Genomic DNA, 25,563 nt, shown 5'->3' on the forward strand with positions numbered 1-25,563 from the left:
TACTTATGTTGTAAAAATGTTTAAATTCCTGTGTTTCAGTAGTTTTCTGCAACTAGCTAGTAGCTCCTGGCCACTTGCTAGCACAACCACAGTAGATCATAATAAATGGCAGATTCTATGCAGATTGCTTACAGATAGTAAATCTTTAAGCAACTGTATGTGTGTTAACCAGGTTTACTTTACAACAGTTTTATATTGTATATTTTTATAATTATGTAAACTACTGCTTACCGTTTACTATTGTAAAGCATTCCTTTACATATGCTGTAAGCAAACATCTAGCTTAATCCTACATTATTGTTCTTTCTGTCACGGTAGGTGACAGTTTGAGGTGTGAAAGATGCTATATAAAATTTAATTAATGAAAGGATAGTGTCTGCAGTGGATTATAAAAAAAGAGAGCACCAAATGGATCAAAGCAGGAACTGTCTTTGGATGAAAAGACAACCCTTTGCAACTCACCAAGGGCTGGGACAGGGATGCTTTAAGCCAAGCTGTCAAGCGTACACCAAGCATCCCAGCACATTTCACCTTTTATGGTTCACACTGTATTTGCAAGGTGTTTAACAATCATAATGTTATTCTGTAAGGAGCTCTTGATAGCTTTCCAGTAACATGGGCATGTATCTAATTCTGTAAACACCCCACAACACCTTCAAGTAGATGGTAAGCATATAGAACTAGGTGTAAAAGAAACAAACAGTACATTAAGATATACAGCCATTATACTGTTAACTAGGCCCTAAACAGGGTTCTGTTTGCAAATCAAAAAAGAACAACAATCAACTGTCTCCTACTCTGTAAGACTAATATAATATTATTTATATCCTTCCAAGGCTGTGGAAAAGCATTTGCTCCTGCTAATAGTTTTTAAGTACTATAGTTCATTGCAGTACTGTAAGTTTTAACAGAACCTGCTTTTCCATGCCATAAAGACTGTCCCCATCTGCCAAGATGAGAACATACAAGCTACTAGTTCTAATTTGTGCACAGAAACAGCAGAGACAAAATCCGTTAATCAACCGTACACTTTTTTTTATCACATGCTCACTTTGTGATGTTACACAAGTAATTGCAATTCTGCACAAACATGATGAACATGAGCATTCCTGATCACAGCATAATGCATATGCAATTCAAAATACCTCAAAAATGTGCACATGCTAGCTGATTAGAGATGTCTTTATGATTTCCTGCATGTGTTCAACTATTCATCCATTTTCAAATCAATAATTTTAGCAAGCATATCTAGTTGATTCTAGCTACATTAGACACAAGGCCAAAATCACTAGTTCATCACTAATGTGCTCATGAGAGTAAAAAAGGATTAGATATTCATATTTTTTTTAAAAATGTCCAGGATGAAATACTGGTAGCATCTGGCTATGAGCTAAACAAGCTTGATAGGGTGAGCTGTTCTAACATATTTGCAGTATCAAAGAAAAAAAAAATTAAAAAATACAAAATCCAATGACTGTCTTAGGTATACAATATAACGTAGTTTATCTTTACTATAGTTTATTATAGTACCCTTCCGTAAGATTTTTCCATTGCGGAAGAATGTTGCATTAATCTTTGTCATATGGCTGCCAAAATAAAATACACAAAGCTCAACTCTAAAGTTCACTGCACACTTGGGGTTGTCAAAATATGTCCATCATAGACATATTCACATTTTCATAATGGGCTGCTTGACAACGCATAACAGAAAAGATATAAGACCAGAAATGAGTTTCACTTACTAGTGCATTACATACAGGGAGAATAACTTTGAAATGGTTCCACTGAGTGTGAGGCAAAACAGTTTTGTGTGTGTTTTTTTTTTTTTTTCCAATAAGGGAACTAAACTTAATCCAAATTATGTAATTAGACCAACATACTAAACACTTTCACCACTAGCTAAATTACAGTATTTAATACCCTAGACTCTTGAACCCTTGCAACCCCAACACACTAGGAACTGAAAACTGATTGAGAATACTGCTACAATTATGTTACAGTCAATAAAATCCTGATCTGCTTTTGCATCAGTGTAAAGTACAGCATGATTACGCAACTGTTGTGAGACTGAAACCAAGGACAATGAATTAACAGAGATCAATCGGATTTGAGTGCCATCTCTTCCACTGGATAAATGGATCAGGAAAAACTGTTAGGAGATTAAAGAAAGAATTCAATATAGTGAGATAACTTCCAAGCTGTTAATTATTAAGTATTTCTGCTGGAAAATGTGTAACATATATAAAAATGCAAAAACAAAACAAAACAAAAAATGATAGGATTAAGTACTGCAGTCCAAATATCTCAGCATTATAAATAATATGAATATATTAATTAACACATAGACGGAACAAAAAATTATCATTTGTTGTGTCCTGGTGCTGTAGTGAACAATATAGTCTGAGCTTTGCAATAATGGAAAGTTAAATCCTCAAAAGATCTTTTGATACACTTATTCGGTACAAATCATCAAGGTGAGCAGGATATCCAGAAGATACAGTATCTATAGTTATGATTGGAAAAATTAAGTCTTTGAACTTAGCAATTAGGCAAGAAGTGTCAGGATTCTGAGAAATTTAGAACTCCTTCTTCATTAACACGTTTAGTTCAGTAAGTTTCTTCTAGATATTCTTTGCAGGAAAGCAAAGTAGATAGTACAATTGTCATATCTCACCAGAGGTGTTAAATTTACTGCCCAGACATTGCCTGTTCTCAGCATAATAGTGTATGTACATCTTAAAAGACGTACATGTTAGATTAACCCAAGACTATACATGAAATTGTCAGTGTGTATTATTGCAATAAAGCAGGCTTCTTTTCAAAGTTAGTCCTTGCCATGAACCCATTATTACTTAGATTGCCTCAGGTACTCTGTATTACTAAATTGGAAAAAAAAAATAAGTTACTATAAAAGATGAGCAAGGGAAAGGCACTATAGAGATAAAATGTATAATAATAATTATTATTATTATTATTATGAAGAATGCAAGGAAAATAATATATGAGATGAGTGCAGAAGGGGTATCCCTTGACTTGAGATACTTCAGAATACTTTACAAAATATCAGAAAAAGCTAAAGAATCTTTTGTCAAAGTAAGCAATGTGCAGTTTAAATTGCAACCAAGGAAGACAGTGATATAAAAAAGAAAGATGTTGCAGCATTGAATAATCAGTCAATTTAAGTATTTTATCACTGAAAATCACTAGCTTAATGACATATAGTAAGTAAAGATAGCAGAGGCTACAATGCACTTTAAATAGCTCTCAATGACACTATGTGATGTTCATAATTGGAATCCATTTTACAATAAATAGTAGAAATTTCCACATTAAAGGAAAGGTTTTTAAGACAGTGGTAAGACCAGCAATGATATATGGAGCTGAGATATGGGCTGTAAATGTAGTGCAGGAGACAAAGTTAGATATGGTAGAAATGAGATGTTGAAATAGATGTGTGGAGTTACAAAAAAGAACAGAATAAGAAATGAAACAATCAGAGGAACAACAAAATCAGGAATGATATCTAAGAAAGTACATGAAAGTAGGTTGAAGTGGTAAGGACATGTGATGAGGAGAGACAAGGAATATGTAAAGTAAAAGAATATTTGAAGAAAAAGAGCTTGACTGAGGAGGAGGTTGCAGGACCAAGCTAAATGGAGAAGGTTGATTAAGCACATCAACACCACATAGAAGCGAGAAAAGATGAGGAGGAGGAAGAAGACATTTCTACATTATTTGAATATCAATGCCCAAAAAACTTACATTATTTGAGCTATAATTCAGAGAAAATAATTCTCCTTAACATTTTAAACACATTGGGCTTTCTGAAGATAATCAATTTATTAATGCCTGCCAGATATCTTATTTATTTAAAGTAAAGAACATCAAAGCAACAATTAACTACAAAGCACCTTCAATAAAGAAGCTTGTCATAGGTTCAGAAAGACTTAAAAACTGCTAAAACATTAACACACTCTGAAAAACCAAATGAAACATCCATAAACATTCTGTCTGATAAACTGCATTTTCCCTGTCACTGAAAAACATCATCATAACAACAATCCTTTATCATTTAGGTCTGTAACAACTTACTATCAAACTACTGAAAAACAAAATCATAAGACAATGATCAAATCTATTCACTAATGAACAAAATGCTACATTACTAAAGGACTATTTAAAAAGCTGTGGCAAAATAGATAAGAGGAAGAAAAAGCTTTTAAACTTCTGGTGATGCACAAATATTGCACTGATTTCCAGTCTGATCTCATAACTCCACCTTACATACATCTAGTGCACAAGAGTATAATAAAATGAAACTTAACACTCATTAAACAAAGAAAGGCTGACTCCAATAAAGTTTATTGTTCATAGCATTAAAATGAAGGTCCAATTACAGTGACTGGAAATGTGAGTGATTATCTAGGATAATATGCCATTCTGGGTCTTTATGGGGATGTACCTATATATCAAATACCACTATTGTTCTTCTGGTTTACACTGCACAATTCAGCTTTTGGTTGTGCACTTCCATTTCAAATGAAAATGTCATTACTTTATCCGAGATAAAATAAACCTTCACAACTTTGATTAACATATAAATCAAATGCACTCCTACAGTAGGTGATTAAAAATTACAGTCTAATACTTACATCTGGATATTCTTTTACAGGCACATAAAGTTTTTCTTGTAACTGTACAATGGGTCCCACAGCATCTGGTAATTCTGAACTTTTCTTGTCTGTGCTGCCATTTAATGTGTCGTTATACATATCTTTCCGTACTCTGCTGATTTCTGAAAACAAATCAGACACACTATTATTAGAGCAAGCACTAAAATATATTGCAGACATTCTAAATATCAGAAAAATCTGATAGCAAAGTAATGAAGTAACCAACAGATTTACAATACACATCGACAATGAGGCCACCTCTGAAAAGGTTTTGATATGGTTAACATACAAAGTGATTACAAAAAAAATACCAATGTTATGGAGGAAGGAAGTGCTGGTTACTGAATCGGGATCAAAATGGCTTCATCGGAGCTATAAATCATGCTTCTCTGAGTACTGTGCTAATATATTTTACTTTTTTTTTTTTTAATTTTTAATCTTCTCAAGAGGCACATTCAGTGTTAAACCAAAAAAAAAAGAAAAAAAACTAAAGCCTTCAAAAATCGTAGTATTTCATTGTGTATATTATAGAGTCAAAAGGTGGAGGCAATCTCGAGATGCAATGGGCAAGTTTTTAAAAAAGCGAAAAGAAAACCTAAATAATTTAGCAAAGTACTCATCTTAAATAATAACAAAATCAAAACAACATTCCTATGTATGATACTGAAAGCACCATGATCAGAATATTGCTACCATGTAGTCATCCATTACATTCACAAAGGGCAGCAAACTAAATTTGCACTGAAATAAAATTAAAAAAATATATATACATATAGTAATCCTTTCCCACCAGCATATTATCTTTTTAATTACTGGGCTTGTAAACATTGACAATTTAGTACTTGAAGGAGGATGCAATATTTCAGTCAGGAAATAATTAATCTTTCATTTTTAATTCTGTGTTTTGAAAGCATTACCGACATTCTGCTGCACCACTCCAGTCACTGCATCAGAGCAGGATGCCTAATGATGAATGAGACACCTCTATCCCCTCATTTCTGCTGAGACTAGCAGAACATCTTGTCAGCTGCTGTAAGCACTAAGGAATGGCAAACATGGCAGCAACCTTCTTGCAAGATTCACACTCTTCAACCTGGAATACCTCTATTTTCAGCTGCCAAAAGGCTAAATGAACAGCTATTTGGATGTTTCATCTGAATGCTGTACAGGTACTGCTGAGTTAACATAAATTCCTAAATTCAAATAAAAGAAAACATCTCTGACAAAGCCCTAAATATATACTGTGTTGTTTTTGTTTCAGATTATTTCATTCCTTAATAATATTTTTTCATTTAGACATTTATGATTACCGGTAATATTTTCAATCTTTTTAAAAATCACTTCATAACTTTACTTTAAAATTGGGACTTGCAAAACAGACACCCTATTTTGCTGCATATTAGTTGTAACAACAAATGGATTACATGATGGCTTTCCAACTTACTGATGGAGACTTCTGCTTTACAGAGACTTTTACATAAGAGATACTGAAAATATATATAAAAAAATAAATTAACAGAAACCAAACTAGAGTGAAATACAACAATACAAATATATACAGTATATAAACTCAAATAAGACAGCTGCCCTGAGGATTAGCTGGCAAACCTCATGTAACAATGAAGTTACATGCAAACAATATAAAAGTCACAATCAAAATTATCATAAAGTACTGTATATTTTCACTGCAAAAATTTTACAGGAGGTATATCTTTCTTTTCAGACCATCGCCACACATGCAGCCCTCTACAAAATGTAAACTCTAACAATGCCACTTGTTGCATATACTGTAAAAGAATATATACTTAAACTCTCAGCTTGTCCTAAGACAACTGCGCTCTATAAAATAAAACAAATCTTATATGAAAACATACAAGGCATAGTGATTAGTGTACTACTGCCTTCAAGAAATATGGTCCAAAACTGACTCAAGTCATTACATTACCCATGTGACATGTTCTCTCCATGTCTGGGTAAATATTCTCCTGGTACTCTGCCTTTACTCACAACTCAATAACATGCAAACAATTTCTTTTTTATGAAAGGTTTTATACACTAATTATTACTGACTCAATTAATATTTGTTTTAATTATTATGATATTATTAACAAGTGGGCGGATTTGATATACAACACCTTATGACATATTTTAAGACAAGACATACTTTTACTAAGCACATTTGTTAAGTTTAAGACTGTACACTTCAGTGTGCACATTTTGTACAAAAAAAGTGCAAAAGTCTGTACAAGGCACGTCACATGTCTTTACAGGGATGAAGCGGTTAAATAATATAAAACTTCAGAACTTACTCTTTGAGTTAGCTTTACATTTGTGATGAAAAATTACTTAAAGGGTAAATGAAACAGATTAAAGCTTGAGAATCTTGCACAGTGCAGCTTGTATGTGGCCATGTTTCAGCATTTGACTTAATTCAAAAGGCACACATTTTACAATGTAAAGTATATATTGTACTTTGCTTTAGTCTGTCTGACTACGGAAACTTTTCATTCCAACAGGATTAGATATGCATTTTGAACATTCAAACAATGGATATCAGTGCTTTTACCAGGTAAGACACAATGTCAAGTATCTCTTGAATGGAGAACAGAGAAATGCAAATTATATTGAACTATTTGAGGTTATAGTGATTTCAAATGGGTTGATTAATGCTGTTGTTGAAAATTCAACTTAAAACCAAGGACAGTCATTTCTCTATGCAAACATAACTGGGACTATGGTGAGCAATGGGAGTAATGTAATTTGTGCAAGTTCTTACCCCACAGATGAGCACTCACTTGCCATACAGATTACTGTAACTGCTCATACTATTTCAATTTTAATATATTTTTTTCTGGAGCATTTTCCTGAGTATAGGCTCAGAGTGCTATATTTTAATCTACTGTATTTAAAACTATAATACACTAACAATACACTAACAGTTATTAAACCATACTCACTCTCTCTCTATTATATATATATATATATATATATATATATATATACAGTAGAGTCCCGCTAATCCGAACTAATTGGGACCGAACCCTGTTCGCATTAGCGAAAATTCGGATTAGGCGGAGTTTTGTCATATAATGCCATATATTGACTTTATGAGGCGTATTAAGCGTCTGATGTGTCAAGAATTAAAGGTAAGAAATTACGTATTCTAGTACACTGCAATTTAAACTGCACTGTAGTGTGACTGTGATCGGAGGTAAAATCGATATGACGGGCGGTAGGTGAGTAGTAGCGGAAGGGCAGTGACCTAGACCCCCCGCCTAGAACTACGCATTCCTCTTGATTTCCGTTCCCAAACTATGAGTCACTGAGTCAGTGTGCCACCTGCTACTGCTGAGTGATGTGTTTTGTGCAATGTTATTGTTCGTGTGCGCGCACTTGCCCTGTGTTTTGTGAGTCCTTGTGAGTGGTGTGTAGTGTGGTTTCTTTACATTCTGTGCTTGTCCCTGCTGTTAATCATCATGGCAAGCAAACGTAAACATAAGTCGTGTACATTAAAAGAAAAACTGGAAGTGTTGAAAAGACTTCACAAAGGTGAAAGTGCCACTCAGTTATCGAAGGAATTTGGTGTCGGGAAAGCAACAATTTCCGATTGGAAAAAGAACAGAGGTAAAATTGAGCAGTTTTGCACTACCACAAGTGAAAAAACGATTGAAAAACGTAGCAAGACGACAGTGTCTTCTTACGAAAAATTGGACGAAGCACTTTTCTTATGGTTTACACAAGAAAGACAGAAAGGAATCCCTATCACTGGCCCTCTAATTCAAGAAAAGGCGCTTCAATTGAACAAGCTCATGGACGGTGACGTATCATTTACGGCTAGTTGTGGCTTCTTAGACCGATGGAAGAAAAGACACGGAATCAGGCAGCTTACAATAACTGGGGAGAAATTGTCAGCGGACAACAAAGCAGCTGTTGAATACCTTGAGGAGTTCAAATGCATCATTTCTTCCTACTCGCCCCAGCAAGTTTACAACGCAGATGAGACAGGACTTAACTTTAAAGCATTGCCTACCAAAAGTCTTGCATCACAAGAGGAACGATCTGCACCAGGGTTTAAAATGGATAAACAGCGTCTGACTGTGTTGGCCTGCAGCAATGCTTTTACCACAAATAAGCTTCCACTGATGGTTATCGGCAAATCGGCAAAACCACGCTGTTTTAAGAACATGAACATGAACTCTCTCCCTGTTTTTTACAGAAATCAAAAGAAAGCTTGGATGGATCGTGCCTTGTTCAAAGAATGGTTTGACAAGCAATTTGTGCCAAAAGTAAAGGTGTTTAACAAAGAAAATGGATTGCCTTCTCGTGCTTTGTTACTTATAGACAATGCTCCGTCACATCCAGAAGAAATGCAACTTGTTTGCGATGATATCAAGGCTATTTTTCTCCCACCAAATGTCACATCAATTTTGCAGCCAATGGACCAAGGGGTTTTGCAGGCTTTGAAACAGAATTATAGAAAAATGCTTCTTCGTAGCCTACTTGAAGATAATGAAGAGCTAACAATTTTGGATAAACTCATGAAAATGAACATCAAAGATGTTATTTACTGGGTTGCTGAAGCTTGGGAAAACACATGCAAGGAATCCTTACAGAAGTCTTGGAAAAATCTCTGGCCTGAGCTAGAGTTTGTCCAAACAGTTTTCCCCCCGACAAAAGAAAATTGCGAACTTCTTCAATTGGTGAAAAGAATGCCAGGTTGTGAAAATGCAGAAGAAGAGTGCGTGGAAGAGTGGACGGCCGTTGACAACTGTGGCCATGAAGAATACACAGATGAGGACATTGTGGCAGCTGTGCAGGGAACGTCGACGACAGTGAGGAGGAAGGGGACGTGCCGACTGATGTTGTTCCACACACTGCCGCAGCCAGTGCCCTTGATCTCGCTTTGCGCTACGTTGAGCAACACGCCGATGCAACCCCAACAGATGTTATGTTTATGCGGCGTTGGCGAAACATTGCTTCTTCAAGCCGTTTTAGTTCGTTGCGTCAGAAGGAGATCACTGACTTTATCTCTTAGATAATGGTTTGCTTTTTACGTTTTGTGTAAATGCTGTACAGAACATGGATTCTACATATGTGAGTAAATTCGAACTTGTTTCAATTTTAAGTAAGGCTGTATTTTGTATTTTTAGTTAGACAGCGAAATTGAAAAATTACAAGTTTCTTAAATGTACATTAAACGTACAACATAACTTGAAAAAACTTGTTTTCTTTACTTTTTTTTCCCTAGTCCTGTTCGGATTAGGCGGATTTTCGGATTAGCCGGGTTCGGATTAGCGGGACTCTACTGTATATATATATATATATATATATATATATATATATATATATATATATATATATATATATAAAACCACATAAATTAATCATACAGTAGAAGGGGGACGCTGAGTTGCCTCAAAAGCTTGCATATTGTCATTTTTTTAGTTAGACAATAAAAGGTGTCATTTTGCTTGACTTCTCACTACATACAGTAACAGAAATAATCTCAATAATTACCATAAAGTCATGACAATATTTAGTATAAGATATATGAAGAGTTGATGATGGAGAAAAAGTAAACAAAAATTAGTGCACAGTTCTAATGACCTAAGTCAACTGGCCACTCAAACCCCGCCTGGTCATTTCATTATTAACAGAAAAAACTGTTCCTACAAGGAGTAGAAACATCCGGCGCCGCCGTGAGTGGCAGCCTTTTCAGCAGCTCCGTGTAGGACTATACGTTTATGTGTATTTTTCTACTTTTATTTTTCTATTTTTATTTATTGATCACTCCAACCACTTTATTTTATGTGGATTTGTTCCCTGGACACACTTACTTTTACAACGTGGGCATGGATTTTTACACGCCGAGACTCGCCTATTCAAGTACTCAACTTCGAGCGCTGAGAGCAAATGCCAGTGCCGGTGTGGTTCCCTATTTACCTGACGAGGTAAGAAGGCGGTATCGTGGCAGCAGAGCCGGCACTAAGCTAAAAATGAAGCGGCTTGCGAGAAAGTGGCGTTTTAAGCCTTCGGTGCCTTCTGTTATTCTGGGGAATGTGAACTCAATCTCAAATAAGATCGACGAACTGGCTGCGCTGGTGAAAAATGTCAGAACCTACAGAGAATGCAGTTTGTTGTGTTTCTGCGAAACGTGGCTAACTAACACCATCCCAGATGCTAATGTGGAGCTACCCGGGTTTAGCACAGTTAGAGCGGACAGAGACGCAAGTACCTGTGGGAAGCACAAAGGAGGAGGACTCGCTCTCTATGTTAATACACGGTGGTGTAACTCTGGACATGTTAAAGTCAAAATCTCCACTTGCTGCAGGGACATCGAACTGTTGGCCGTAAGTCTGCGTCCCTATTACTTGCCCAGAGAGTTTGGACACGTCATTGTTGTCATCGTGTATATTCCTCCTCGGGCGGACGTGGAGATAGCGAGTGACATCATCCATTCTGCTGTTGCTAAGTTACAAACGCAGCACCCCGAGGCACTTGTGCTAACCGCTGGAGACTTTAACCATGTGACGCTGGACAAAACATTACCTGCATTCTCCCAGTATGTGGACTGCAACACCCGGGGAAATAAGACTATTGATTTACTGTATGCAAACGTTAAAGACGCATACAGTGCCACCCCGCTGCCTGCGCTTGGGAAAGGAGATCATAACCTGGTTCTGCTTCAGCCTCACTACAAACCAAAAGTGAGAGTCCTACCTGTAACCACACGATCATTCAGTAAGTGGACCCCGGAGGCTGAGAATGCTCTGAGACAATGTTTTGGAACTACAGACTGGGATATCCTGCAGGGATCACATAGTGAGAACATTGAGGAGGTTGTTGACTGCACTACTGACTACATCAACTTCTGTATGGACACTGTAGTTCCAGTAAGAACTGTACGCTGCTATGCTAACAATAAGCCATGGATTACAAGTGACATCAAGGGCCTTTTGAACCAGAAGAAAAGGGCCTTTAAAGACGGTGATCAGCATGAGCTCAAGCGCGTGCAGAAGGAACTCCGAGTCCAGCTCAGGGCGGCGAAGGAGCAGTACAGGAGAAAGCTGGAGCAGAAGTTGCAGAACAACAGCATGAAGGAAGTGTGGGATGGGATGAAGATCATCACTGGCTGCAGCTCGAAGCGGGGTACCACCATCGAGAGAGACGTGAAGAGAGCAAACCAAATGAACATCTTCTTTAACAGGTTTGACCACCCTAACCCACTCTCACCTCGGAGTACTGCACTCTCTACACATCCTTCTGCTGATACCAACATAGGAGAGACATCCCCACCCACAATTACAGCAGCGCAAGTGAGCAGAGAGCTGAGGAAACTTCGTGCCAGCAAAGCAGCAGGTCCAGATGGAGTATCGCCACGACTGCTGAAGGTCTGTGCATCAGAGCTGGGGGGTCCTCTACAGCGCATCTTCAACCTGAGCCTGGAACAGGGGAAAGTCCCGAGGCTTTGGAAAACATCTTGCATCACCCCAGTCCCAAAGGTATCACGTCCTGGTGAGCTGAATGACTTCCGGCCTGTCGCTCTAACATCACATGTGATGAAGACCATGGAGCGGCTGCTGCTTCACCACCTGAGGCCACAGGTCCAACACGCCCTCGACCCTCTGCAGTTCGCATACCAGGAGAAGGTGGGAGCGGAAGATGCCATCATCTATATGCTACACCGATCCCTCTCCCACTTGGACAGAGGCAGTGGCACTGTAAGAATTATGTTTCTAGACTTCTCTAGCGCCTTCAACACCATCCAACCTCTGCTCCTTAGGGACAAGCTGACAGAGATGGGAGTAGATTCATACCTGGTGGCATGGATCGTGGACTATCTTACAAACAGACCTCAGTATGTGCGTCTCGGGAATTGCAGATCTGACATTGTGGTCAGCAACACAGGAGCGCCGCAGGGGACTGTACTTTCTCCAGTCCTCTTCAGCCTATATACATCGGACTTCCAATATAACTCGGAGTCCTGCCACGTGCAAAAGTTTGCTGACGACACTGCTATCGTGGGCTGCATCAGGAGTGGGCAGGAGGAGGAGTATAGAAACCTCATCAAGGACTTTGTTAAATGGTGCGACTTAAACCACCTACAACTGAACACCAGCAAAACCAAGGAACTGGTGGTGGATTTTAGGAGACCCAGGCCCCTCATGGACCCCGTGATCATCAGAGGTGACTGTGTGCAGAGGGTGCAGACCTATAAATACCTGGGAGTGCAGCTAGACGATAAATTTGACTGGACTGCCAATACTGATTCTCTGTGCAAGAAAGGACAGAGCCGCCTGTACTTCCTTAGAAGACTGGCATCCTTCAACATCTGCAGTAAGATGCTGCAGATGTTCTATCAGATGGTTGTGGCGAGTGCCCTCTTCTACGCAGTGGTGTGCTGGGGAGGCAGCATTAAGAAGAAGGATGCCTCACGCCTGGACAAACTGGTGAGGAAGGCAGGCTCTATTGTTGGCATAGAGCTGGACGGTTTGACATCCGTAGCAGAGCAACGGGCACTCAGCAGGCTCCTATCAATTATGGAGAATCCACTACATCCATTAAACAGTGTCATCTCCAGACAGAGGAGCAGTTTCAGCGACAGACTGCTGTCACTGTCCTGCTCCACTGACAGACTGAGAAGATCATTCCTCCCCCAAACTATGCGACTCTTCAATTCCACCAGAGGGGGTAAACGTTGAACATTATTCAAGTTATTGTCTGTTTTTTACCTGCATTTTTTATTACTCTTTAATTTAATATTTTTTGCTGCTGGAGTATGTGAATTTCCCCCTGGGATTAATAAAGTATCTATCTATCTATCTATCTATCTATCTATCTATCTATATACATTTAACTTTCACCAAATGCAATATTTCATAATTGATTTTTACATTGTCCACAAACAGCATAATATATAATAAATATGTACATATTAACAAGAATGCATGCAAGGCATACAGCCAATGTAAAGAATGACTCATGAAATCTTGTAACATTTAATGAAAATGACAGAAAATTAAGAGAACTATTACATTTTTTTTTGTCTGATTAAAGCAAACCAACTACAGAATCATAAAAGGAAAATAACACAACATACGATCAAGTCTAACATATACAACTAAGAAGATAACATTATATACCATCAAGTCGAACTTAGCAAAACAGAATTCAACCCCCACCCAAGAGAAAGAGCAGATCCAACAGCAAGAGCAAATCTTTAAAAACAACAAAGGGAGAATGTCCTTTTCTAAGATATAAATGCTTAATCTAAAATGTTATTAATTAAATCTTGCCATGTTTTTAAAAGGTGTTGACCTGATCCTCTAAGTGAGAACTTCTTCTTCTTTTCGGCTACTCCTGTTAGGGGTTGTCACAGCGGATCATCATCTTCCATATCTTTCTGTCCTCTGCAGCTTGTACTGTTACACCCATCACCTGCATGCCCTCTCTGACCACATCCATAAACCTTCTCTTAGGCCTTCCTCTTTTCCTCTTGCCTGGAAGCGCTATCCTTAACATCCTTTTCCCAATATACTCAGCATCTCTACTCTGCACATGGCCAAACCAACACAATCTCACCTCTCTGACTTTGCCTACCAACCGTCCAACTTGAGCTGACCCTCTAATGTACTCATTCCTAATCCTATCCATCCTTCCCATACCCAGTACAAATCTTAGCATCTTTAACTCTGCTACCTCCAGCTCTGTCTCCTGCTTTCTGGTCAGTGACATTGTCTCCAACCCATATAACATAGCTGGTCTCACTACCATAATGTAGACCTTCCCTTTCACTCTTGCTGATATCAGTCTGTCATAAATCACTCCGGACACTGTTCACCACCCATTCCACCCTGACTGCACTCTCTTTTTCACCTTTTTCCACACTCCCCATTACTCTGTACTGTTGATCCCAAGTATTTAAACTCATCCACCATCGTCAACTCTACTCCCTGCATCCTCACCATTCCGCTGACCTCCCTCTCATTTACACACATGTATTCTGTCTTATTCCTACTGACCTTCATTCCTCTCCTCTCTAGAGCATATCTCCAGGGTCTGCTCAGCCTTCTCCGTACTCTCGCTACAGATCACAATGTCATCAGCAAACATCATAGTCCGCAGGGACTCCTGTCTAATCTCGTCTGTCAACCCGTCCATCACCATTGCAAATAAGGAAGGGCTCAGAGCCGATCCCTGATGTAATCCCACCTCCACGTTGAATGCATCCGTCAGTCCTACCGCAGACTTCACCACGGTCACACTTCCCTCGTACATATCCTGTACAACTCTTACATACTTCTCTGCCACTCCCGACTTCCTCATACTTTACCACAGCTCCTCTCGAGGCACACTGTCATATGCATATGTGAAAACTTGATTTTTTCTAATCTCAAATAGTATTGAAAATCAGTTACCCACTGACTTATAACAGATGGTCTCGGATTCTTCCAGTTGAGCAAGATAAGTCTGTGTGCTAATAGTATGGTATAGGCAATCACCATCAATTTCTTCTTCACTTTAAGCCCATCTGTGTATACACCAAGTGGGTTAGGAGTAATAGTGACACCAAGGCTGTCTTGATAGACATTCAAAGATTTTTGCCCAAAATGATGTTAATTTGGTGCACTCCGAGAACATGAGGGCTATTGAGGCTGGACCTAGATTACAATGTTCAGAGGTTGAATCTTGCCCTGTATAAATTTTGGACAATTTTAAACGAGATAAATGTGGTTGATAAATTTTAAATTGAATGATTGAATGTTTTCTGCATATGGAGATAGAGTGTATTCTATACATGGCTGCCTTTCACTAATAAAACATCCTTCCCTCACCGTACCCTAGGATTTTTGAAAAGAAGGTTTATTATTATAAAAGTGAGTATTATTGTTGCCCAGTCTATAAGTGGTACTTTACTAAAAGAAATAATTCCCCTGGAATTTGTAATTTTAGGTCATGCTACTTATCAGTCAGCCAATTTAAAATTTAAATGAGACAAAAAAGACAAAAGGGGATTTTCAATAAGATTTCTTGTAATTTAATAAAACTAGGAAATAATAATAATTATTAATAGTACAATGATATTATAGGGTGGCGCAGTGGTAGCTCTGCTGCCTCGCAGTAAGGAGACCCGGGTTCGCTTCCTGGGTCCTCCCTGCGTGGAGTTTGCACGTTCTCCCTGTGTCTGCGTGGGTTTCCTCCGGGCACTCCAGTTTCCTCCCACAGTTCAAAGACATGCAGGTTAGGTCGATTGCCGATTCTAAATTGGCCCTAGTGTGTGCTTGGTGTGTGGGTGTGTTTGCGTGTGTCCTGCGGTGGGTTGGCACCCTGCCCAGGATTGTTTCCTGCCTTGTGCCCTGTGTTGGCTGGGATTGGCTCCAGCAGACCCCCGTGACCCTGTGTTCGGATTCAGCGGGTTAGAAAAGGGATGGATGGATGGATGATATTATAATCCATTACGTAATGATTATCAAAGTAAAAAAAAAAATGTATCTCTTTGGCGTAACATTCAGGTGCGTTTGGTGACTACATTAACTAATATGAAATTTGGAGCATTTCACTTTTTATAACTTACTTCATCCAAAAGTCAGTTACTACATTTTTGATTATGTAATTCTTTTATTAACAATAAGTCATATTCAAAAGTAACAGCCATAAAAGAATGCAATTATAAAGTATATGTTAGCAGACTACCTTATATGTGTGCTTTATAACAGCACTTTACATTTGAGTTAAAAACGGAGCACAAACAGGCTTTCAGTGTCTCAATAGTTTTCATACGTAGCAGATTCCTATTCAAGTCATGGAAAAATGGCAGCAATTGATGTGTGTCATTGGTGGAGGGTCTGTGGCTAGTTGTGCAATTTTCTTAAACATAACACTTTTGAACTTATACCTAACAGAGTAGCATTCAATAATCAACTGGAAAATATCTATTAATAGAAAACAAATGATAGTAGCATAAAAACAGTGTCTATATTACCCTACGAAAGCAGAAAAGGAACTGAAATAAGTTACCAATCTAGTTATTAATATTAGTTAAAGCACAGTAGTTAATTAAAGTTGTATAAATAAGTAAGAACAAGGTAAGAAACAGATGTATTGCATGGTTGGAAAACAAATGGTACACAATGGGCAAGAGGATCAAGGGTTTGCCACCACTGTTCATATATACCTGGCACTGGAAGATCAGGGACTGGGCACCAGGCATCAGGAGCTTAAGCAATTGCAGCCTCTCACCTCTTAACACCATTGTCCAATTTTAAACCCATCCTTTGTTTGTAATGGTTAGCTGAAGGTTGACAGCATTTATTCTTTACAATAATGATCTGTACATAACATTGTTCGAACAATTCAGTCTTGTGTATGCTTAAATAATTGTTTTCACCTTCCATTTATTTCCAGAGAATTACTTTTTTTTGTACTTTATTAGGAGGAGTCGCTGCTGTGTGACCTGCTTGTGCATGCTTGCACTGGGAATCCAAGTTGCTGTCAGATGAGTAAATAATGAAAATACACAAAATATACAAGTTCAAGCCACTACGTTCAAGGTAAAATTGAAACAGTAAACTAATTAGTAGTTATTTTAGTTGAAGTCATAGAGAATGTTTCACCACTTTATGATAGACAAGCTTGTAAAAAAGAGGAAAATGAGAAATTTAAAAATTTTATACAGATGAATCTATTCAAGATATCTGAGTCAAAATTGAACTGCCAAGAAAAAATTCTTTAAAAAAGTAAGTGTGCCATATCTAAAAAAAAATGGTCCATTGGGAACCACATTGTTCTATGGACAGACAGACAGAGACAAGGGCTTTCACAATAGGTTCTTTGCACATTATATGCAAACTCATCTAAAATTGCACAAATATATTTATAACAAGAATGATCACACTTAAGCATACTAACAAGACACAGATACACATTGTGGTATAGCGGGTCCACAGCTCCCGTCAAAAAGGCCAGTTTTAATAAATAATTGCTGTACTCGCAGCTTAGCGAGGGGGCGTGGTGGTGTGTGGCCGAAGCTGTTCGTGATGTGGGCGTTTCTCACCTAAGTGCACAGATGGGAAACGGTCCACATCCGTAATTGTTCCCAGGGGCTGCTGATTGCCACGACTACCACGTCTCCTTCATAAACAGAAGCACGAGTCGGCCAAGAGAGGAAAAGGAAGAGACTGAAAGAACGGAGGTTGCAGGAAGAAAGCAGAAAGCAGTGGAGAGAGAGAGAAAGCTGGTGCAGGAGAGCGAGCGAGTGAGTGCAGGCTCGCGTGCAGCTGAGCAGGGAGCCTGGATGTTGGGCCGACACCCGGGAGTAGTTGTAGTGATCGCGCCTGCTGAGTTTATAGTGAAGAGCGGGAGTGACCGGAAGGTGGATGACTTTCCGCGTAAGACCGCGTAATTCAGCAGGAGTTGGGACTTGGGGTGTGTATTCCCCAGCGTGGGCGCTCTGGTCGCTGTGGAACCCAAGTCGCTGTCTGGAGGAGCCTACCGGAGCCAGGGGTCGGTGAGACGATCCAATCAGCTGAAGCAGGCAGAGAGGTGGTCAGCTGCAGGTAGGGCGACTCCCCTGTTGAGAAGCCCAGACGAGAGAAGCAGGGGAGCCGCCAGAGGAAAGGAGACACCGGGCTTGTTGTGTTTTAAAAGTCTGCCTCCTGCATTGTGTTTTAACCTCGTCTTAAAGGATTAGTTGTTTTTCTATTTATTGATTTTAACCTCCACTTTTCACTTCTGTTTTTATGGATTATTTATTTAATGACTTTTGAATCACTGCACTATTTATTTGGACATTGTTTCTTTTTGATTGTTGTTTTAATAAAAGCACTTGGCACTTTTGTACACCATAACCTTGATCCATTGTTGTGCCTCACTGCAAGCTCATCGGTGACATTACCGACGGTGTTGGGTTCAAGGGCTCCCGGACAGAAGATGGGAGCATGGAGTCGAACCCGCATCGTCACACACATATAACCAGAAATATCTATAAAAAAGTTAGACAGAAGTGAATGGTTTTACAAAGTGTAAAGTGAACTGCTCATACAAGTTTACAGTAAAGGATGACAGTTATTAGCACAGGTTATTGCATATTTAGTCTGTTGCCATCACCTATACTAATGTTATTGACAGTGTAGAAAAATACACTGACCACTACAGAATGATCCGAAACATGTAAGAGTGGTGTGCATACACTAAACAACCTTAACATCCTCATGAAACAGAGGTGACTGATCCTTTATTTTATTTTAAACAGACCCCTTGGTGGTACTCCACGTTTTTATTATTAATGAGAACCAAATGCAGAGTAAGCTTAATCATCCTGAAATCTAAAATTATTTCTTTTGTCTTTCTGATTTTGAAATTGCAGGTGCTTAAATTTGCACCATTTACCAAAGTCCTGTATTCATTCTTGTGCCCACCATTGATATATCCAACTATGGTTGGGTAATCAAAAAAGTTCTACAGATGACATGATTCAATATTGTAATCACAGTCTGCAATGTACAGAGTAAAAATAAAGGCAGCCAGTACAGTTCCTAGTGGAACCCCTGTGCTACTCATGATTATGTCAATACATAGTGGTCTACCGGTTAAGTAGTTCATTATCCAAAACACAATGGTAGCATCAATCCTCATTAATCAAAGCTTTTCCCCAAGAAGTCTGAGAGCAGAACTGAAAACACTAGTGAAGTCAACAAACAATATCCTCACCCAGCTACCCCATTTCTTTTCATCATATAGATGGCAGCTATGTTCACTCCCATGTGGTCCTGGAAGGTAAACTGTAAAGGGTTCAGTGCTGGTTCCAACTAAGGGTGGCAAGTAAGCCAATATTAGCCTTTAATTTGTGAGGTCAGAGTAACTGGTCGGTAGTCATTTAAGATTTTTGGCTGCACTATCTTAGGGACTGGTACCACAGAAGATGTTTTCCATACATCTGTAACCCTTTGTAAGATCAGATCTGGAATGAAGATATGCTATAAAACTACACACAGTTGCCCATGGAACTGTTTCAGTACCTTAGGGTAAACACTACCAGGTCCAGCAGCTTTAAAGTTAATATTAAGTGTATAATTTGTCTCTTAAGTGTTTTATTATTAATATAACCATTGATGATTTCTGAGTTCCATTACTATTTAAGCGCAGAAGAATAATTCCATATGAGAACTCATGTCTACTAAGAAATTTTCTGCCATTTCAAATATTTGAACACTGGTCTCACTCCTGCATCCCTGCAGGTTTAAAAATGAATTAATGGACTAATTATAAAGGTTGCATGAAAAAGAGTGATTTAATAATTCCACTGTTAAGCAAAAACAATTAAGGAAATGTTACTTTAATGGAGTTAAACGATGAGATGGGCAGTTATAAATATGATTGAAACTTGTATTGCTTGCATAAGATTAAATACATTTAAAATTCAACAATGATAGCGCTTAAACTTACTATACTAATATATTAATTTACAAATGAAGAAAAAATCTTAAATTTTGCTACAATTTAGATGCAGCTTGCATATTTCTATTTCATAAGTACATTAAAGGACATAGTCCTGGTGCTAGCAGTAGAGAACACAATAATAACTAAAAAGTATCACCGAAGCAACATCTACTATATATAGGCACTGTGGAAGGAAAGCTTTAATCCTTCTGAGCTTTTCATGCTTCTTCAATATTTAATTGAGCAAATTCAAGGCCTTCTGGGATACAAAGACAAAAAAGAATTATTAATAATTTGAAGCTGGTGATAAGGTGATAATTGGCAAGTGAAACAAAACAAATTTACACAACATCAACTACTGTATGAGAAAAGGGCATGTGGAATATTGCTTAAGTCCAGCAACAATTTTTTTAATGTTAAGATTTTTGCTGCTAGATTTTAACAACATGGTAAGAACACATTTATTACACAAATTTATTTTGGTTGAAAAAACCATGAGGATTTATTTACTATGTTACATTGTCTCTGTGAAACAACAGGATGATAGGCAATAAATCATCACCTTTGTCTGTGGTGGAATATAAGAATACCTATAATAAAAACAACTCAACTATATATTTTTTTTAAACAAATAAAGAGTGGGATAAAGCTTTCAGGTGGACCACTTGCGTCAACTAAAGCAGGAAATGACATGTTTTAGGCCATGATCTTATCCTCAACTTCCAAGCAAACATAGATTAACCTGTAACCCATAAAATATGAAAATATCCCCTGGCAAAAGTAAAATGCTAAAGTGGGCTTGAATACAAATTGGGATCATAATCAGATGCTATATTGATTCTGATCCTCGAATTACTATCCTTGATAAAATAATCACTGGATACAAAACTGTAAATATATATAAAAATCATGAAAAATTATTAATATATTTCACTGTTTCACATGAATACCTAAGTTAAAGATATTTTTCTTTCACCATGATAAAAAAGATACAGTATATAAAAATGATGAATTTCATTATAAGGTAAACGTCTGATTCAAAATTCAAGAAAAAAATTGAATGATTTTTTTAAACAGCATATAAATATTAGGCCCTCCTGAAAACAAAGCTAAATTTCATGCTTGGATTTAATTGCTGTGCTACTTTTTATTGCACTTATCAGTCTACATATTTGACACAGTTCTGTTATCTTTTTTTTCTCTGTAAACCAACCTGTAGTAATGAATGCTGCTGAATGCGCTATACAAAATAAATGAATGTACTGAAGTTACATCCTATCAGTTGCTACCAATCATTGTTTATTTAGGAGTAAAAAATGGTATGATGAAGGTATTTCTTTACTGTAATTAAAATAAGAATATAGTATAATGAATAAGGCCACTTTTTTCAGCTAGACTAACAATTCTCGAGTCAGCTGCTAAGGATTCATGGATTTTCCTGGCCTGAAGTGCTTTTTGTGAAACAACAAAGGGTAGTGACAACCTTCTTGACCTACACAGACTTTGTTTTATTTAGCTGATATACAGTAAAGGAGTGCAAACACCAAGAAAACAACACTGTGCAACCAACAGACTCCAAGCAGGTACTGCAGGCCTTTCCTAGTTGACACTTTTCTACATTGATTTTCTAATAGTGGAACTGAACTGTGACAAAAGGCATACTAGTAATATGAGCTAGATTTAGAAAATACAAACATAGGAATATGGATGAAGCAGAACAAACATTTGCTGCTATTTATATTTTTATTCTGCACAAATTTATCAATAGCCTTATTAATGAATCTTCATGACACAAGAAAAAACTGTTGCGAACAGAAAAGACATTTGCTTGATGCACAGACTGCAGCTGCCATTATTCAAAAGAATGTTCTATGATTTAATACCTGCCTACTATGGCTCAATATGATGTGAAACTGTACCTAGGCTGTACCTGAGATAAGCCTGAAGTATGGGGGGAAATGCCTTCCAGCTACGTATCATCTATACTAACCAGCCAGATCAGCTACAGCAGGAAACCAGTTGTTTAAGAAAACAAAATAAAAAAGTGTGCTTCAGCATCATACAGTAATAAAAGTAAATCAAAATTTTATATAATATTAAATAAGGCTAATCTTGAATATCCTACAGGAAATAAGATTCAGCATTTAATCAAGTTTCGTTATATCAAAATTCTGACAGATATCTACATATGGTTAGGTGAATTGTTATCTATAATATAATACTAGGCACTGTTTTTGTTTATAAAAAAACAAAAAAACAGCCTCTGCTTTAATTCCCTAAGGTAGACTGGAATGGTTTTAATAAAGCAGGAGTTGTAATTAAAACCATCAACTTAGTTAATATTTCATAAAAGACATTAAATTCCTCAATCCCTAGCTGTGCTGCATTGTATAACACTATTACTTAAAAAATGAATCCACTCACGCAATTCTCAGGGGCAAACACTGGTGGAGAGAAAGATTTAATTACAGTCAAGCAGAATTACACCACCGACATCATGACTGGCACTCTGTTTCAGCGGAAAGACATAATCACTTCAGAGACCAAACAACTTATGTAATAAATGGTGTAGTGCATTACACTCACCACAATTATGCATACATCCATTCTAAAAGAGGGCTCATCCTAAAACATGCTGAATGGAAAATGTAGCATGTCTTCTTTGAAATATAAACCTTGCTATTAAAAGGCATTCAAGTTTATGTCTTATTATAAACAATTTGACCATAATTAAGTTTTTACTTCAAAATAGTACAAACCTAATGATATTTATTTTGTCAACTATATTTAACATTATCTTTTTGTATCTTTATGACACCAAACAATTTTAATTTTGTGAGAGAAAAATCACAGTATCTGAAATTAAAAGAACACAGGGAAGATTGGTCAGATTTGCATAGCAAAGAACAACATAAAAATATAGATAAGACCTACAGGGTAGAGAACAGTGATAGTGTCTTACATAATCTATAATTTGGTTAGTGCCCTTTACTGTTTCATCCTTCAAAGAGGAATATATTTTCAAGCCAGCGTAACACTCTCAAACCTATATCAAATTCACAGTCACAGGGTTGCCATGGCTTATTCCTAAAGCACTGGGTATAAGGCAGAAACCTACATTGGATAAGGGATCATACATCCCACTGACACATATAGTTACAATCACACTGGGCCAAATCACAAGAAGCAATAACTCTAATGTGTATTTCTTTGGTAAGTGATAAAAGAACAAGAATATTGGGAAAAAAAACACAAAAATGGAGAATGTGTGAATTTAAATACAGAAAACAACTAGGGCATGAGATTTATAATGGATTTTGGAAACAACAAAGCTACCTAACATGCTGTACGTTGGCACTAGTTTTTAATAAATCACTTGAATTAGTTACTTAATTAGTTACTTAAGCATTTGTTTGAAAGTGGACATTTAAGAAAGAAATTATATGCCGAAGGTGCATATAAAAAAATATCCAACCAGGAGAAAAGTGTTTGATGTAGTTACATCTATTTGTCTTCATCCATCAAGCAACACAATGAAAAAAATGATACTCATAAGAACACAAAATTGTATTGCATACTTTCAAAAGATGTAACCATTCGTTCTACGTATATAAAACAGAAACTTCTGCTTGATTTCTTGAGAAACCAAAAAAAAAAATTCTGTATTGATCTGATAAGGAATAAGGCAGAGATAAAAAAAAAAAAAAACTACAGTACATTTTTAAGCAGCTACAATCTAAAATAGGCCTCTGATTGAGAAATGCCTGAATTAAAACAGCAGCCATGAACACCATGCAAGGGAAACACTGATTTATATTACAGTTAAGGTAAAGATGACATCTCTGGACAGCCAATATTACCAAGAAAAAAAAATACATTAGAACATTTTCATTCTAAGACACTTGCTTTGGCCATTTTGAAAATAATACCCGAACACTTACATTAATCAAATGGGCTGTGTTACAAAATTATTGATCTTAAATTGCGCAGTACCCTCTTCCCTAATTTCTCTTTGGTAAAAGTGAAACCAAAATCAAGTTTTCCTTCTAGTGGCTTTATTCAGGAGTCCAATTCAAAACTAGTACTTAAGATGATTAAACTGTCAGGCAAGTGATTAATGGATAGCACTTTTAGTGATTTGTCAGCTTTCTGGATCTCCAAGTTCAATCATTTTATTTTCTGAATGGGCCTGCAGGCCTGCACATGTTATACTGCTGAGTGTCGCTGTATGAGCTGCAGCAACTGGGTATGCTGAGCCTAAACAGAAACGCCCACAGGCCGTTCTCTTTCTAAGTGCCTTTGCCTGACATTTTGAGAGCACTCAACATAATGGCAATGTGCATTAATCTGTACCATTTTATTTTCACCTTTAATCCTCCACCTTTATAAATTTTAAAAATAAAGGGGAAATGCCATTAAAACATGGACCGTCTCCCATATGCAGATGGATGCTGTCACTAAAAATAACACAGAAGATAACGTTAAATGTACCATTTTAAACAGGACAGCCTACGGGTCTGGATTTCAATTAAAACTGGGAATCAATCCCAAATCCCTATAGTATGTTCATTAAATTCATATATGAAATTCATTAAAGAGATATGAAGCTTAATACATTTCACATTCTCAGAAAATAGACTTACATGTCAACATCGCCAATCAAACAATAATAACTGATTTTTTATAGGCCACAGCACAGAAGTCCTGAACTGAACATAAAATTTTGTCAAAATCACACAGGCTAAGTCCAATTTGTAGTTGACCACTGATTTTCTCAGTCAGCCTAAATTTCACCTTCATCTGCTGTCATTTCACATAGAGTACGAGAGTGGTTGTGATGCTCAATTGCCTCTCACAATTGTGCTGTCGCATAATCATAAGAATTTCTACCATGTCAATTGCACAAAAAGTGCTCATGCAGCTTGAGCACATATATGATTGTGAATAGTTGCTTGACCACATTATCTAAAAATCGCACAAAAAGCAATTTAGATAAATACAGATAAGCAACTCTTGCATATATTATAGGTGCCTTTTCTGAATATTTAATCCTTTTTTCGCCTATTTTATAAATATTAAGAAATCCAGTTCTTCAGTTAAAGAGAACAGTTAAACTACACCAAAACAATGAGTAAAATACAATATTTTACAGTGCTTTGACAGCTCAAGTTTAAAGAGTTTAGAAAAAGTAATCCAGTTCCTGAAACTGAACTACAAAATAAATCTAACGATTAAAAGAACCTGCAGCAGAATAATCAGAATTTATCTATAAAGGCACATGAAGAAAAGACTGTATCCCAAACACAGCCATATATCATGTTCAAAGAAGTGAATTAGGGTAGAAAGGTGCTACACATATATACACACTTACACTTGATCATTGACACACACAACTTGCAAACGCTGTAAGTTAAACATAGCAAACTGCTGTTTCTTAAAGTGGAAAGACACC

General features: G+C 37.3%; 1 protein-coding gene across 6 annotated transcripts in view; it reads right to left on the reverse strand.

The window, feature by feature from the left end:
- LOC114666111 (protein quaking) overlaps positions 1–25,563 on the reverse strand; it is a 1,435,209-nt gene that overhangs the window by 1,315,415 nt on the left and 94,231 nt on the right. For all 6 annotated transcript variants that reach the window (XR_007933560.1, XR_007933559.1, XR_007933561.1 and 3 more), the window contains exon 2: positions 4,653–4,795. Coding sequence is in view for 1 of the 6 variants with exons in the window: in XM_028820846.2 (XP_028676679.2) it covers positions 4,653–4,795 (143 nt within the window). In the remaining 5 variants the exon portion in view is untranslated. The remainder of the gene's footprint in view (positions 1–4,652; positions 4,796–25,563) is intronic.

This window comes from Erpetoichthys calabaricus, chromosome 15 (assembly GCF_900747795.2).
Source record: "Erpetoichthys calabaricus chromosome 15, fErpCal1.3, whole genome shotgun sequence".
Lineage (NCBI taxonomy): Eukaryota > Metazoa > Chordata > Cladistia > Polypteriformes > Polypteridae > Erpetoichthys > Erpetoichthys calabaricus.